Source organism: Myotis lucifugus, unplaced genomic scaffold (genome assembly GCF_000147115.1).
Source record: "Myotis lucifugus unplaced genomic scaffold, Myoluc2.0 scaffold_81, whole genome shotgun sequence".
NCBI classification, from domain to species: domain Eukaryota; kingdom Metazoa; phylum Chordata; class Mammalia; order Chiroptera; family Vespertilionidae; genus Myotis; species Myotis lucifugus.
In genome coordinates this window covers 2,157,995-2,175,522 of record NW_005871129.1, presented here as the reverse complement: position 1 = coordinate 2,175,522, position 17,528 = coordinate 2,157,995, and the positions used below count along the sequence as shown (strand labels likewise).

The 17,528-nt window shown below is 40.4% G+C and overlaps 1 protein-coding gene across 2 annotated transcripts in view; it reads left to right on the top strand.

Moving 5' to 3' along the window:
- MDGA2 (MAM domain containing glycosylphosphatidylinositol anchor 2) overlaps window positions 1–17,528 on the top strand; it is a 905,340-nt gene that overhangs the window by 853,583 nt on the left and 34,229 nt on the right. For both annotated transcript variants that reach the window (XM_006090751.3, XM_006090753.2), the window contains 2 exons: window positions 2,829–2,984; window positions 3,453–3,611. In XM_006090751.3, coding sequence (XP_006090813.1) covers window positions 2,829–2,984; window positions 3,453–3,611 — 315 coding nt within the window. The remainder of the gene's footprint in view (window positions 1–2,828; window positions 2,985–3,452; window positions 3,612–17,528) is intronic.

Genomic DNA, 17,528 nt, shown 5'->3' with positions numbered 1-17,528 from the left:
GGTCACACACAGAGCAGCAGGCGATCAAGGGGTTTGGTCGCTGCCCCCTGTCACGCCACTCTAGGGGCCAGGAGCCTCGTGGCTCCGCAGATCCCAGTGCTAGGAGGCCTTGCTGCTTCGCTGATACCGGTGCTGGGAGGCCTCACTGCTCCGCTGATCCCAGTGCTGGGAGGACTCCGCCTCTCCGCTAATCCCAGTGCTGGGAGGCCTCGCGGCTCTGTTTGACACAGAGGCAATGAGGCCTCGCTGCTCTGCTGATCCCGGTGCTGGGAGGCCTCGCTGCTCCACTGATCCCAGGGCTGGGAGGCATATTACCCTTTTACTATATAGGATAGAGGCCTGGTGCACAGGTGGGGGCCAGCTGGTTTGCCCTGAAGGGTGCCCTGGATCAGGGTGGGGGTCCTGCTTGGGTGCCTGGCCAGCCTGGGTGAGGGGATGATGGCTGTTTGGGGCTGGTCACACCCCCTTCAGGGTGGGGGTCCCCATTGGGGTGCCTGGCCAGCCTGGATGAGGTGATGATGGTTGTTTGCAGCTGGTCACACCCCCTTCAGGGTGGGGGGTCCCCACTGAGGTGCCTGGCCAGTCTGGGTGAGGGGCTGAGGGCCGTTTTCAGGCTGGCGGGTGACTGAAGCTCCCAACCTCTCCTTTTTTCCTTTTTTTTTTTAATTCTGGGATTTATTTACCTTCTATGGCTGTCACTGGAGCTGAGAGCCAGCTTTAGCTCTGAGACCTCGGCTGCTGAAAGCAGGTTTCTGGGCTTTGTTTACCTTCTGTATTTGAAACTTTGTTGCAACTCCAGCTCTGAGATCCCGGCTGACTGAAAGCAGGTTTCTGGGGTTTTGTTTAGCTTCTATATTTGCAAAAATGTTTCTTAGAGAGCAGCTCAGAGCCCAGCAGCAGCAGGCAGGGAACCTTGGCTTCCTCCATCACTGGAGCAAGCAAGCCTCATGTTCACTTCAGTTGCCTGGCTGCCGGCCGCCATCTTGGTTGGCAGTTAATTTTAATATCACCCTGATTAGCCAATGGGAAGGGTAGCAAAGTTATGGCTAATTACCATGTTTCTCTTTTATTAGATAGGACGGAGGGATAGCCTTATATTTTTTAGGCTTAAAAATACCCCATGGAATATATCTGCCACGATGTTTTTATCTTTTCATTTATCAACAGACACTTAAGCTGTTTCTATAACTTGGCTACTGTGAATAATATTGTAATGAACATGGAGTGCATATCTTTTTTAGTACTGATTTAATTTCCTTTGCATGTAGACTCATATGACAGATTATTGGATCATATGGTAATTCTATATTTAATTTTTGGGGGAACCTCCATATTATTTTCCATGATGCATCAATTTACTTTCCCACCAATAGTGTGCAAGCACCAGACTCTTTTGATTACTATAACTTTATATTTTAAAATGCCTCGTTTTATTCTTGTTCATAATTGTATTGGCAGCTTGGGATCTCATGTGTGGTTTCACATGAAGCTCACCAGTAGGAAAAATTTTTTTGTATTTCTATATAGAAAAAATGCTATTGCTATTTTTGTAGGGACTGCATTGTATCTATAGATCACTTTGGGTATTATGAATATTTTAATAATATTAATTTTTCTTAAACCCCTTTCAGATAGTTCATTGTTAGTATAAAGAAACATAAAGATTAATTCAGGGGCATGATCCCAACTGCTAGGGTTCCACTCCCAACTGGCAAACCCATCCTATATAATAAAGGGGTAATATGCAAATTGACCATCACTCCAACACACAAGATGGCCGGCAGGGGAGGGCAGTTGTGGGTGATCAGGACTGCAGACGAGGGCAGTTGGGTGGACAAGGCCTGCAGGCAAGGGCAGTTTGGGGGAACAGACCTGCAGGGGAGGGCAGTTGGGGGGTACCAGGCCTGCAGGGGAGGGCAGTTGGGGGGTACCAGGACTGCAGGGGAAGACAGTTAGGGAGGACCAGGCATGAATGAAAGAGCAGTTGGTGGGGACCAGGCCTGCAGGGGAGGGCAGTTAGAGTTGACCAGGATGGCAGAGGAGGGCAGTTAGGGGCTTCGGGCCAGCAGGGGAGCAGTTAGTCATCGATCAAGCTGGAGGGGGAGTGGTTAGGGGGTGATCAGGCTGGCAGGCAGAAGCAGTTAGGAGCAATCAGGCAGGCAGGCAGGCGAGCAGTTAGGAGCCAGCAGTCCTAGATTGTGAGAGGGGTCCCATATTGGAGAGGATGCAGGCTGGGCTGAGAAACACACACACACACACACACACACACACACACCCAGTGCACGAATTTCGTGCACCGGGCCTCTAGTATTCAGATAAAGTATGAAACATAACTACCATTTAAAATAATTTGTCATTAGCTTCCCATAAGTAATCTTCCATTTGTGTAAACGGGTATACATGAAAGCATCTCAGTGTATACAGCTTTAACATGCTTCCACGTAAATTTAAAAGATGATTTTCTAATAGACAGTTTAGCTTGAATTGTTCCTATACTGAAAAACAAAGTTGGGAAAACTCTTTAGCCATAAATCAAAGGTGAATTATAGTGTTTTAGTTATCTGAATATTTCAGAAGAAAATGGTTTTGCTTTAAATTATTAAACAAGAGACTGATTTATATATTATTTTCTTTTTCATTAAAATAAAATTATTTTATGTCTAGTTGTAATCTTGTACACAATTATGGCTCTTACGGCTCTGATTTCATTACTGCAATTTTGCATTATTTTATTGCTGTATAATGATTTAAATTTCTCCTATAAGAATATTGCAATGTTTGTATTACTTTAATTAATAATAATCACTTTAATTAAAATTTGTTAACAGGAGAATTTCATTGTGGATTTGAAGATGGTAACATTTGTTTGTTCACACAAGATGATACAGATAATTTTGACTGGACAAAGCAAAGTACTGCAACAAGAAATACAAAATATACTCCAAATACAGGACCTAATGCTGATCGTAGTGGCTCCAAAGAAGGTATGAGGGTATGAAATGTGTTAATAACAAGCATACCTCAACCTTGGGATGTTAGAAATGCCATTAATATGAAAGGAAAGAGAACACTTAGCTATAGATTTAAAGATTGTGGAATAAAATATTAAAATTTTTTTGCACAGTATCAATAATTCAGGTATTTCCAAGGTTTGTAGACATTAATTTTCTCTCAGAATTGAGACACATATAGTTGACAGACTAGGATATTGTTTTGAAATTAAGTGTAAAGTTCTAATTTTGTCTTACATTTTTATACATCTTAAAGTGTTTTTTAAGTGTGTAAAACCTTTATTCTTTAAATAATATCATACATTTACATATTTCATAAATGAGATGCCAATCCTTTTATCAATCTGTACTTGTATAAGAATTCTAACACTTATCAACATTTTCAAATTTCATGTTACCTAATAACAATATATTTAAACATTTTATTTTGTGTTTTTAAAGGTTTTTATATGTACATTGAGACATCGCGACCAAGATTGGAAGGCGAAAAGGCTCGACTTCTCAGCCCTGTCTTCAGCATCGCTCCCAAAAACCCTTATGGACCCACAAACACTGCGTATTGTTTCAGCTTCTTTTATCACATGTATGGACAACATATAGGTGAGGTGGCATGAATTACTGTTTCTTCTTCTAAAGTAAGAAGAAAAATGTTTATAAACACACAGCATTAATCAATTTTAGTAAAAAAAATACCATCATTGATTTTTATATAACTTACTTATAAATTGCTAAATAAGATGCTAAAAATGTTCCCCCATATGTCCTAATTTCCCAAATTTAGATTAGATTTTGAAATTTTGGACCATTGCCTACCTTTTCTGGGATCCTAATTCAAGCAGACCATCAATAGGTTAAATTCCTTATGAGATCATCTTATGGAATTTAAAACCAGTACAATTTAGACTGCTTAAAAAATTGCTTGAATTATCACTCAATGTATATTAATGGTCATGAAAAAAAGTATTGTCATATTTTGAAGACAGTACTTTTAGCACCAACTACACATTCAGAATATTGATGTGAATTTTTTCTTGCTTATAAAGTATACCTAACACACCTAGTGGGAGTTCAGAACATCCTCAGTCCTGAAGAGCATACAAAGATGAAGATACTAGTACACTCTCTGCTCTTAGAGATCCTGCACAGTCATGGAGAATGACATGAGTAAATACACAATTGTGCTAGATAGAAACCACAGACATTTGAGAAAGAACCTACAAATCCAGGGAGGGGAACCAAGGAAGTTATACAAGTCTATAATAATTTATGTGCGATCTTAAAATAAAAAAACTTGAAATGTTTTAATGTAATTATTTGGCAGTGCATGCTAGCCTACTATTATACATGTGTTAGAATATGACCAGGACCAATATGAGCCTGTTTATATAGTCTTTATTTATCCTAATGAGTGTGAACATTTGTACACTTTGCAGCAAAAATATTGCTGCGTAATTACAGATTCCGTTCCAGGTTCTTCCTGGAGATGTCATGTAATATATACAAGATATGCACACTTAATAAGGAAAATTCTCAATGGTGAAGTATTTCAAGCCCCACAGAACTTGGACAAGGGAGTAGGGATCTGCATCTAGTTAAAGAATAAGTCAATGCTTTGGAACAAAGGAAAACATTTCTCTACGAAGGATGGGCACATTTTCAAAAGACAGAGATGAGCACAGGGAAGATTAAGGCATGGAAACCAGGGTGTAAAGTGTGAGAAGTTAGGATAGCATGGAATTGTATCAATGTAAATTAATAAAACTAATAATAAATATGTATCTTTTATAAAATAATGCACATGGTGTACACCATCTACTGTACTAAATGAAATAATCCTCTTAATACTTTTATAAAATTAGCATCACTGCCCATCTTTTACAGTGGAGAAAGCTGAGCCTCAGAGAGTTTGTATGAATTGCAAGCAACAGGGATTCAAACTCATAGCCAGCACTATAAGCCAGTTTTCTTCAGAGTGGAGCACTAGGTGACAACCTGGAAGGGAAGCTCTTGTGCAGTAACAAGTACCCTCCACATGAAGTCAGGGAACCTGGGCTGGAAGTTGCCTGTAGCACTCAGTCACTGTACGGATTTACAGAAGTTATTGAACATGTCTGGAGCTTAGTCTCCTTATTTGTAAAAAAGGAATACTAATTCCTATTTTAGAAATTTGTTGTTCAAGTTAAATAGACAACATATATAAAACCATCTATCACATATAGACAATCTTATGTTACTTTGAATCTCAAATAGCAACAACAACAGCAATAATAAAGTAATAGCTCATTCTTATCAACTGCTCATCATGGAGTAGGACACTATTCCTAACATGCCATGAAGTATTTCTCTTAATTTTCACAATAAACCTTGTAGTCATTAAAATCACTATTGTGTTTTTAAAATAAGAAAACCAAAGTACAGAGAACTTGAATTACCATGCCCATCAAACTTATAGCTGATAAGTATGGAAGCCATAAAACCAGTCTAGGAAGCTGGACACAGAGTCTGCCTGCTTCTGTTCTGCAGGAGACTTATTGTAGTATCATGGAAGCATAGCTGATTTAGTGGTCAGGGGAGATATTACAGGTTTTGTGCAGACAATAAGCATGATGAGACCTTTGATTTGGGAAGATAAATCTTATAGGAGTGGTAAAATCATTGAGAAACAAAATATGAACTGGAAAAGCAGTTAGAAAGCCATGAGAATAGTCATGCATTCACTTCAGCCTAAACTATGATAGGAAATTAATCCTTACACAATTGCTAAGCCATTTTATTTATTTTGACATTTCTATCTTATTACAAAAGTAGGGTTGGCTTGGCTCTAATTTTTCCCTTTAGTTGATCATGTATATTTAACTTACTCCCTATTATGAATATATTTCATGGACTTCTTTTCTTCCAATTTACCTTAAAATATGCATATTTTCAATTGCTGTTTAAATAAATAATTCAAAGATCAATATTTTGAATTACTTTAATGAGACAATATGCATTTACTTTATTTATGAGCTCTCAAAATTTCTGCATATTTCTGCTGAGTCCCAAAATAAATTTAATATACTTTTAATTTAACAATTGTTTTTCTTATCCTCTTTATTGTCAATGGATGTTCAGTTGACCTCTGCTAGCTTTATTTTGGCTGTTTCAGGAAGAAGGCAGTTGTGTCTTTTTCCCTGGCTCTCAGACATTTGCCCCTTTGTTACCTATGACATTTCTGTGCTGTATCAGATGGTTGGAAGTTGCAGGTATCGGGTCACTTGGGTCCCTCTCAGCAGGACACAGTCATTCCCCTTACTGAAATCTAGGCAAATGTATTTGTCCTAGATATTGACAATCAATTAGGACTAGATGAGGGAGTTGCTGCCAGCAGTTGAAACCTTCTCTCTTTGCAAATATTGTGTTGAGACACTTATTCATTGTAAACCCAGCGCATTTATAGTCACTGGTTTTACAAATAAAATTTATCAGTTTTATTGATTCTTTGGGAAATTCATATTGAAAAACAATTTGTCCTGGATTTCTAATAGCCTGATCAAAGTTATTACTTCTTGAGTAACCATAAATAATCCTTGCTTTTTAACTATAACTAATGGATAGTATACCATTGAGAATAGTCTTAAATTTTTAATAATATAAAAATTGATGATCAGTTATACATTACTTAGAAAAGATTTCTCTTTGAAATAAAGTCAAGTATGTGTATTATTTATTGCTGCAGAACAAATTTCCCTCAAATTTTGTACCTTAAAGCAATAAACATTTACTATCCCACAGTTTCTGTGGGCCAGGAACATGGGTATGGCTTAGCTGGATGCCTATAGCTCAAGGCGTCTCATAAGGTTGCAGACGAGCAAGGTGTAAGGCAGACTAATTTGACTATTTGACTTGGAGAAGATACATTTCTATGCCCATTCCCTTGGTTTTTGGGCAGGCTCACTCCCTCACAAGGGTTAGAATAAGGATATCAACTTATTGCTGCCTATTGGTCAGAGGCCTCTCTCATCTCTTCGCCATATGGACATCCTCATAGGACTGTCTCATGGTATGGTAGCAGACTTCCTCCAAAGCAAGAAACCCAGGAGAGAGAAAAAAAACACATGCTCAAGACTTTATAATCTTGACATCCTTGACATACCATAACTCTGCCCTGTTATATTTATTATTACTGAGTTGATAATTCCAACCCACATTCAAGGGTAAGAAATTACACAAGATTGTTAATGCTAGGAAAGTGAAATCATTATGCACCATTTAGAGGTTGTATGTCACGTTGTTATAATTTACTAAAGGTCCAGTGCACGAATTCATGCATAGGTGAAGTCTGGCCTGCTTGCCCCAATTGGGGCCGATTGGGCTGGGCTGGCCAGGGGGAGGGGCCACAGGCTATTGGCCGGCTGGCCCAGCCCCCTGTTCAAACTCCTGGTTGAACTCCCAGTTGAACTTCTGGTCGAAGGGACAATTTGCATATTAGACTTTTATTATATAGGATTGTTAAATATTTTATCAACATTGATTGAAGAAAAAATATATGAAAGCTATAATGTGTTATCCTTAAGCTAACTGTTGATATATACGATATATGATATAATAGGTGTCTTTTGGCGAAAATAGATTATTTCAGCAATCCTGTAGGCATTTTGTTTCTTAATCAGTCAGTTGAATTTCTAATGTTCTTGCAAAGCATTTAGGCCACAAGATATGACAAAAGCTTATTAAAACTCAGTAAAATATGTACTTCATTTATTTCTTAAAAGAGTAATGTGAAATATAAGCACCATAGCATACCAAGAAATTAAAAATAAAGATACAAAAGACACTTATGTGTATATTCGTTGAACTTGATAAGAAAGTTTCAATCAAGTTGTGCCTCCAGAAAGCTAATTTCAATTTGGAACAAAAGGGAGGCAAGGAAAAGGAGTTTGGTAATGAAGTCCACTACCATGAATCTTGAGAGTGAGGAAGATATGATAAAGTAAAATATTGGGGGTTGTAGAAGAGCCTTGTTTAAGAGGAATGAGTTAATGAAAAGGGTAAGTTTAGAGATACAAAAATCAGAGCGAAGCAATTTTTTTGAAGAGATGAGAATTATGAGTGTTCAGAAGGGAATTACCTGTGAAGAGGGAGCAAATGTCACTTCCATTAGGATTGGAAATAAGAATGTATCTTTTAATATATTCCTAAATGCAAGAACAGCAAACAGACGTGAAATTTGTCTTTCTAAGAGACTCTATTTTCTTTGTTAAGTAATGCAAAGGTTGCACTTTAAAAGAGTAGACTGTTTTAGTGGGCTGGCAAATGGAAGCAGAAACTAGTCATCAATGATTTGGAAAGTTTGGAGATTGGGATATCCATCTTCAGCATTTTGAAATGTGTTTTAGGATATAATGCTCAGTTTAACTCCCCATCACTTTGTGTACATATTATTGAATTACCGTGCTAATTGGTGTCCTCACTCTCTCTTTGGCCCATTATCTCTGGGGTGAAGATAATTCTCTAAAACCAGTAGCATAAAGACCTCAAGGATGTTTGCCCCTCTGGCTCCATAATTTACCCCAGTCATACATGAAGCTCCTCAAATTCAGCTGTATTGTATCTGGGGTCTCTTCATAGGTTGTCATGTCCTGCTGAACTGTATGCTGGGCAGGGGGAACAGAAACAATGTATCTCCCCATCATACAGTGCCTTGCAAATGTAAATATTTATTTGCCCATCCCATAAATATTTATAAATTAAACAAATACCTTTTTAAATTGTGTGAGAGAATAAGTACTTTTTCTCCTCTTTAGTCATCTTGGTAATTCGCATAGTTCCTTCAAAGCCAAGTCAAGGACATCTGATATTCTTCCCTGGCCTCCTGCTTCATCTTCTCCCATAACACCTGGTGTACACCGTGATTATTATGTTTGTTACCATGATTCCTGCTAGACTGTAAGCTACTTGAGAGCAGTTTATTTCCAAGTGCTAAAAGAATAAGAAAGTAAAGAATTAAAAGTATGGCATTAAGATTGGAAACAGAGGTCTTCATCAAGAGCCAATAGATAGGTTTAGGAGGAAAATAGAAGTGAATCATTGACTTAATTTGAAATCGAAGCTAAATGCTCTGGCAGCCAAAGCACAGAGGAAAGCAAAAGTGTCACATAAACAAAGGGAAATTTATCTTTATAAAAGTACTCTTGGTAATATAATGGGAAATATCTTTACTTAGTACTTTTAGGAAAATATAAAACTTATTGAAATAAAAATTTACAAATTGATCATAATACATTAGAGAACAAAATATATGTTTTGTGCTGAAATATTATGGTCCAAATGTCACCTTATTATGATCTAATGGAATTCAAAAATAAAATTTAATGAAGCTGTGATTAACCTTTAACTTAATTTGTCTCAATAAGATATCGCAGGTTACCCTTTGCATTGAAGCTTTCTCAGTGCTGGCATTCAAAGATTTTAAACTGAGGACTTAAATGTTCTTATAGAAGATATAGAGGAGACAAAGGTGACAATCTTTTTACATGGATCTGGGAGTCTGATTTTTATTCTTATTTTTATCAAAGGCTATATTTCTTCAGATTAGAGTTTAAAAATTGAGATCCTTCCTTAGATCTCAAAATATGTCTCTCAGATGAAATTTTCTCACATATTTTCCCTTGGGTTTAGACACCATATGAGACAATTTGAGCCTTAAAACAATCTTAAGATAAGGGGTCATTATTTTAGAACCTTGACTACATTGACTATAGAAAGATATCAGCAGAATCAATATATTGAACTGCATCCAGCATGGCCAGTGGTGAACCTAAGGAGGGCCAGTGAAGGATTAAAGAAGACAGACAAGAGAATACAGCTGGGGCCAGGTGGGACACTGTTCTTGGATAGAGAGACAGTGCCACAGCCTGTAAGCCCAGTCTTTATTTTATAGTCAGATCCAATGAGACAAAGTAAGGGCGTGGTAAAGATGTTTACAATGTTCTTGTGAGTTTGGAATCTACTTGATTACATGCACCTGAGAACTCTATTAAGCTTTGTTTTGGCAGCACTTGCTGCACCTCCCGCAGCCTACATCACTCAGCCACCTGGGACCACAGGTTCAGACCATAAGGTCAAGCTTACAGCCATAGCCTCTGGCTATAATTGTGCTGGGACGGTTTTACCCTCCAAGCTGGGACCTGCATGTGGCTTTGCCAGGAGAGGACCATGCCGTCTCATTAGTCTGAGGCTTGAACCTGTCCAAATGCTGTAGCTGCTCTCCACAATATATAACTTTGAGAAACTTACATTCTGATAAATTTTCAAAAATTTATCAGAAAAATTGCAAAAGATAACCCCTAAGTGGTTGAGTGAATAGACAATGTTACTTAGTATTCCCCATTTAAAAATTAGAGAATAGCCCCCAAACCATGGGCTCTTTGAGAATAATTGATATTAAGTCACTCTTTTTGTTTAGAATTAGTCAATATTTTCAGTGAAATCCTGTTTATATTTAATGTTGATAATGCCAGTGTCATTAGTGTAAAAATAATGTTTTAAGTAGAAGACATTCATAACAATTTATCATTAATTTGTTTAATTAACATATATTCTAATAGGGATAGAATCTAGCCATGATTTATTACCACTTATAAATATTACAGATACCTATCACAGACCCTGTAATATGATTATATGTAATAACTAGTTCATTTACCTTTTAAGTGTCTGGTTTTAAACCACTAACTACCCCCAAGTATGTTCTCCTTATATTTAATTATTCATTGATGATGGGCCCTTAGACAATGTATAGTAGAAGCTAGGGTGTTTAAACCAAATTAATGCTATGACTGAGAAATGTTGGTGTTTCAAAATATACATGTCTCATTTTAGTGTAATTAATAAAAATATTATTTCATCAATTGAATTAATGGTAAAGAAATGGGTTCATTGTTGTGTTCCTTACCAAATGTACCAAACTTTTTAAACTAACATCATTGAAAATACATATTTATTGTGATGTCTATTTTTACCCATAGGTCTTGAAGTTTACTCATTTTTGTTCAATAGGATGAAATGCACATGCTATGTGCCTAGTGGTATTTAGAGTTCAATAAAGGATAAAAGAATTATAATTAAAGGTTCTTATTCATCTAACAGTTTATCATCCATTTGGGGTAATGAATTATGGAATAAAATAAAAGTCATAAAGTAACATACATCAAAGTGCATGATGGGCTCATGCTATAGTTAAACAAGGGAGAGAACACTAAGAACAGAAAAGCTAAAGTTTTTCTAAAGGAAAAAAATGTAAACCATCTTCCAAGAGAGGTAAATAATAAGCAGAAGAGAGCAGTTAAACAAGGTAATAAATAGAAGAAGCTATGGTGTGAGAATGGGGAATACTGTTTTTTGTTTGTTGTTTGTTTTATTTTGTTTTAATTTTTTATTTTTTTATTGATTAAGTTATTACATATGTGTCCTTATCCCCACGTTACCCCCTATCACCCCCACTCATGCCCTCACCCCCCTGTTGTCTGTGTCCATTGGTTAGGCCTATATGCATATAAGTCCTTTGGTTGATCTCTCCCCCTTACCCCCACCCTCCCCTACCTTCCCTCTGAGGTTTGATGGTCTGATAGATGCTTCTCTGTCTCTGGATCTGTTTTTGTTCATCAGTTTATGTTGTCATTATATTCCACAAATGAGTGAGATCATGTGGTATTTATCTTTCTCTGACTGGCTTATTTCACTTAGCATAATGCTCTCCAGTTCCATCCATGCTGTTGCAAATGGTAAGAACTCCTTTTTTACCACAGCATAGTATTCCATTGTGTAGATGCACCACAGTTTTTTAATCCACTCATCTACTGATGGGCACTTAAGCTGTTTCCAAATCTTAGCTATGGTGAATTGTGCTGCTATGAACATAGGGGTGCATATATCCTTTCTTATTGGTATTTCTGGTTTCTTGGGATATATTCCTAGAAGTGGGATCACTGGGTCAAATGGGAGTTCCATTTTTAGTTTTTTGAGGAAACTCCATACTGTTCTCCACAGTAGGGGAATACTATTTTTATGGCAGAGTAGGGAGTATGGTAGAACCAGTGACATAAGGGATCTGAGTCATATCAGAGAAATAGCCTGAGAAAAGCTATGTTTTAGGAAAATTTATTAGACATTAATATAGAGATTCAACTTGATGCCAGAAGGCATGCTATTGGCTTCAGAAAATTAACCAACATTTTGAAATTTTAGATATCATTGCAATTATATATTGAAAAAATGTATGTATGCAGCCCTTTCTATTCAAGCAGAAAATGATTTTATAACTTCCTCCTTTAGTCTGTGTACAAAACAAATGATGCTAACAATTATCTATCAATATGCATAGCTTTTGCCTGGGGCTAGATCATTATGGCATGTCCTCATCTTTCATTAAATGTGAAACTGAAATTACTGAGTTTGTATTACTGATTAGAATAAAAATGTGATTTATATGCAAGTGACCCCAAGGCTTTGGAATAAAATAAGTTACAAATTAATTTATATGAACTTGGTAATTTCACGTATCTGTAGGAAACATATGCACATTTTAGGACACATTTAAATTATTCATCAAAAATATGTAAAATAAATATCTATGGTAAAATATTTAAAAGTAACATTATGTGAAGGACTTAATAAAAGCAGAGCACTAGGTAATGTAATTATATGTAACTAGAGACTCAATGGACGAAATTCGTGCAAGAGTAGGCCTTCCTTCCTCAGGCCACCCGCACCGGCTTCCCTCTGGCACCCAGGACCCGGGCTTCCCTGGCAGCCCCAGCTTCATCAGGAAGGTCGTCCGGAAGGACATGCAGTCTAATTAGCACATTATGCTTTTATTATTATAGATATTTATGCACATTATGTTACATTAATTTATATAAAATAATATTAAAATAAGAATCATACTATAGCACAATGCTCCTTTGCTCACTGCTCAAGAAATAATGCCACACTTAGATGATTTAAACTTTTTTATTGTAATCCCTAAGCATGAGATGAGCAAAGTACTCTCTAGCTCTAGCACCTGACTCTTAAGGAATGGTGATCAATAGATGAGGATTAGGAAACAAAGGTTAAGAAAAAGTTAAGTTTAGCTTAGCAACTTCAAAGTTGTGTCATGGAACTACATAGCATTTGAAAATCCTTGGGGATAATTAAATTCATACCTATTGATATCTGGTGCCTACTAAAGCATAAACACAGTGCCTCTAAGGATTTAAAATTACTTTTAAAGGATATTAACACAATCCATCATATTCACTTTGGAATTTTTTTACTGTAGTAATGTGCTGAATCAACTTTGCTGAGTCTAACCTCTCTTGAATCACTTTATTCTGTTTCACAAGTTCTCATTTTGTTGACCAAGATGATCTGAGCATAAGTTTATATAACTTTTAGCACTGAATTCTCTTTTATAAAGTTAAAAACTGGAAACTTGCCTGGAAAAAGAATCTTCCAAAATCATTTGTCTATAGATATAGCTTTAGAAACCATCTCTACAACATATCATTGAATCAATAGTTTGTATTCATTGATTAGGATAATGGAATAACATTAATACTATATACATCAGAATAATAATTAAATTATAATGTATTCGGAAGAATTTATTTCAATCAGCTGTACTTCTATTGTCTTTTTCTTATAAAAAAATACCTGCCTTTTATTATTTTTTTCTTAGATAATTTTAAGCATTTTTTCTTTTAGATAAACTTTAATTGATTTTCATAGGAATAAAGACTACTTTATTTTCATTGTTGTCACTATTTCAGTTTCAGAAAAACATAGAAACATACACAAAGTAAGAGGACCATGGTCTCAGAACTTTAAAATTGGATAAGTTTTGTCCTTGGTTTTTGCCATTATATCTTCCCAGACCAGCCTGTTTCTGGGAAGTAGAGGCTTTCAGCTCCTCGGTCCCTCTTCTGGGCAGGACTCCCTTTGACTGCACCATTGGAGGTTTCAGTAGGGTTATCAGTTAGAACCTGCATTCTTTGCCATGAAGTCAGTCAATAAGCTGATTTCTAGATGGTCGAGCCAGGCTCCTTTTAGTGAGGAATGATATTAAAGACAAAAATCTGGGTGCCCCATGTACACATTGCCATTTGGGGTTTATTCTTGGCCTCCTCAGCAGATAAGCCAGAGTGTATATATAGGGAAATATATATATGTATATACACATACACATACACGAACATACATACATATACATACAAAACACATACACACATACTTATGATATACACATATGCACATATACATGAAAACACATGTACACATACATATACAGCATATATTTCAGAAATCATAAATTTACACCAAATGCTTAAAATTTCAGTCTAGTGTTATTGCTTACTTTTCCTCATTCCATATTTGTATGTTCCTTCTTTCACTGTGAGAACCCCGGCTCTAAACACATTTATTCACTTGATTTTATAGTACCTACTAGAGGCTCGATGCACGAAAATTCATGCAGGAGTAGGCCTTCCTTCCCCCGGCTGCCGGCACCAGCTTCCCTCTGGCACCTGGGACCTAGGCTGCTTCCCTCCGGCACTGCTGCCAGGCACTCAGGACCCAGGCTTCACTCCAGCCCTGGCTTTGCTCCAGCCCCGGCTTTGTCTGGAAGGATATCCGAAAGGATGTCCGGAATGACACCAGGAAAGACATTTGGCCTAATTAGCATATTGCCATTTTATTATCTATACTAGAGGCCCGGTGCACAAAAATTTGTGCACTCTGGGGGGAAGGGGGGGTCCCTCAGCCCGGCCTGTGCCCTCTCGCAGTCTGGGACCCCTCGGGAGATAACGACCTGCTGGCTTAGGCCTGCTCCTGGGTGGCAGAGGGAAGGCCCAATCCCTAGGTGCAGCCCCTGGTCGGGCTCAGAGCAGGGCTGATTGGGGAGTTGGGGCGCCGCCCCCTGTCATGCACAGAGCAGGGCGGATTGGGAGGTTGCGATGCCACCCTCAGTCACGCTCAGGGTGGGGCCGATTGGGGGGTTGGGGCACCTCCCCCTGTCACACTCAAGGCAGGGTCGATGGGGAGGTTGTGGCGCCACCCGCTGTCACGCACAGAGCAGGGCCAATCAGGGGGTTGGGCGCTGCCCCCTGTCATGCACAGAGCAGGGCCCATCAGGGGGTTGGGAAGCTCCCCCCTCTCATGCAAAGAGCAGGGCGATCAGGGGGTTGAGGAGCTCCCCCCTGTCACGCACTGAGCAGGGCCCATCAGGGTGTTGGGGAGCTCTCCCCTGTCACCCACAGAGCAGGGCCGATCAGGGGGTTGGGGTGCCGCCACTGTCACACTCAGGGCAGGGCCGATGGGGAGGTTATGGCTCTACCCTGTCACACACAGAGCAGGACCCATGGGGGGGGGGGGTTGGGGCGCCGCCCTCTATCACCCACAGAGCAGGGCCGATCAGGGGGTTGGGGTGCTGCCACTGTCACACTCAGGGCAGGGCCGATGGGGAGGTTATGGCTCTACCCTGTCACACACAGAGCAGGGCCTGTGGGGGGCGGGGGGTTGGGGCGCCTTCCCCTGTCACACACAGAGCAGGGCGGATAGGGAGGTTGTGGCCCCGCCCCCTGTCACACACAGAGTCGCAGGGCGATCAGGGGGTTTGGGCGCTGCCCCCTGTCACGCTGATTCGGTGCCAGGAGGCCTCGCGGCTCTGCTGATCTCCGTGCCAGGAGGCATATTACTCTTTTACTATATAGGATAGAGGCCTGGTGCACGGGTGGGGGCTGGCTGGTTTGCTCCTGAAGGGTGTCCTGGATCAGGGTGGGGGGTCCTCACTGGGGTGCCTGGCCAGCTCTGGATGAGGGGCTGATGGCTGTTTGCAGCTGGTCACACACCTCTTCAGGGTGGGGGGTCTCCACTGGGGTGCCTGGCCCAGTCTGGGTGAGGGGGCTGAGGGGCTGCTTTCAGGGCTGGTGGGTTGTTGATTTGAAGCTACCAACCCCTCCTTTTTTCTTCTTTTTTTTTAATTTTATTTCTGGGGCCAGCTTTAGCTCTGGCTCTAGCTCTGAGGCTTCCGCTGCTGAGCGTTCTATAATCGAAACAATGTATAACTTCAGCTCTGAGATCCCGGCAGGCTGAAACCTGGTTTCTGGTGTTTTGTTTAGCTTCTATATTTGTTACATAGTTGCTTAGAGTTGTAGCTCAGAGGCCGGCAAGTCAGGCGGGGAACGTTGGAGTCTGCAGTCCCTGGAGCAAGCAAGCCTCATGTTCACTTCCAGCTGCCTGGCTGCCAGCCACCATCTTGGCTGACAGTTAATTTGCATAAGGATATGCTGATTAGCCAATGGGAAGGGTAGCGGTCATACGCTAATTACCATGTTTCTCTTTTATTAGTGTAGACTAGGGGCCCGGTGCACGAAATTTGTGCACTGGGGGGGGGGGGGTGTCCCTCAGCCCAGCCTGCCCCCTCTCACATACTGGGAGCCCTCAGGGGATGTCCTAGTGACGGCTTAGGCCCGCTCCCTGCTCCCCTTGGGGATAGGGTCTAAGCCGTAGTCTGGCCTCCCTTTGTGGGAGGTGACTGGGCTGATCAGGGGAAGGCACCAGCCCCATCACCCCGCTGCTGCAGCCACTGCCAGTCACTGCAGCCAGCAAGGGTTTTTCATCAACACGGACTCCAGTCCCTTCACCATGAAAAAATGACAACTTTCTTTAGGCATTTTCAAGATGTGTCTTTCATATAATAATAATTTCTTTATTATTTTTTTTAATCCTCACCTGAGGATATGTTTCCATTGATTTTTAGAGAATGTGGAAGAGAAAGGGAAAGACAGAGAGAAACATCAAAGTGAAAGGAACACTTTGATTGGTTGCCTCCTGCGTGAGCCCTGACCTGGGCCCCGGCCAGGGAGAAGCCTGCAACCTAGGTACATGCCCTTGGTCAGAATTGAACTCAGACCCTGCCATCGGCAGGCCAAGGCATTATCCACTGAGCCAAACCGGCTAGGGCAGGATATGACATTTCTTAGCCCTCCAGCAGCGGACCTTCGTTTTTTTTTGCCAGGAGTGTGGTGAAAAACCCTAGATCACCTTTTTGGATTCCTATTACCCAAGTTACTAAGAATATTACCAGTGGCATACAGGGAGCTTAACCAATGAATGGTCAGAAAAGGTGTTTCCTCTGTAGTTCACACCAATCACCGGTTTGCACCCCCCAGCCCCCCGCCCCAGGCCTGACGCCTCTGGCCCAGGCTTCAGGACTGGGCAGGGGACCCCCATCTCCCCCCGATCACCAGCTCTGCCCTCGCCCAGGCCTGAAGCTTTGGCCAGAGGCGTCGACCCCCATCACCCACCGATCGCAGGATCGGCCCCTTGCCCAGGCCTGACGCCTCCGCCAGAGGTGTCAGGCCTGGGCAGGGGACCCCCAGACCCCTCCAATTGCCGGCTCCACCCCCCGCCCAGGCCTGACGCTTCACCAGAGTGTCAGCCTGGGCAGGGACCCCATCTTCCCCCCGATCACCGGCTTCTGGGGCTTCTGGGGCC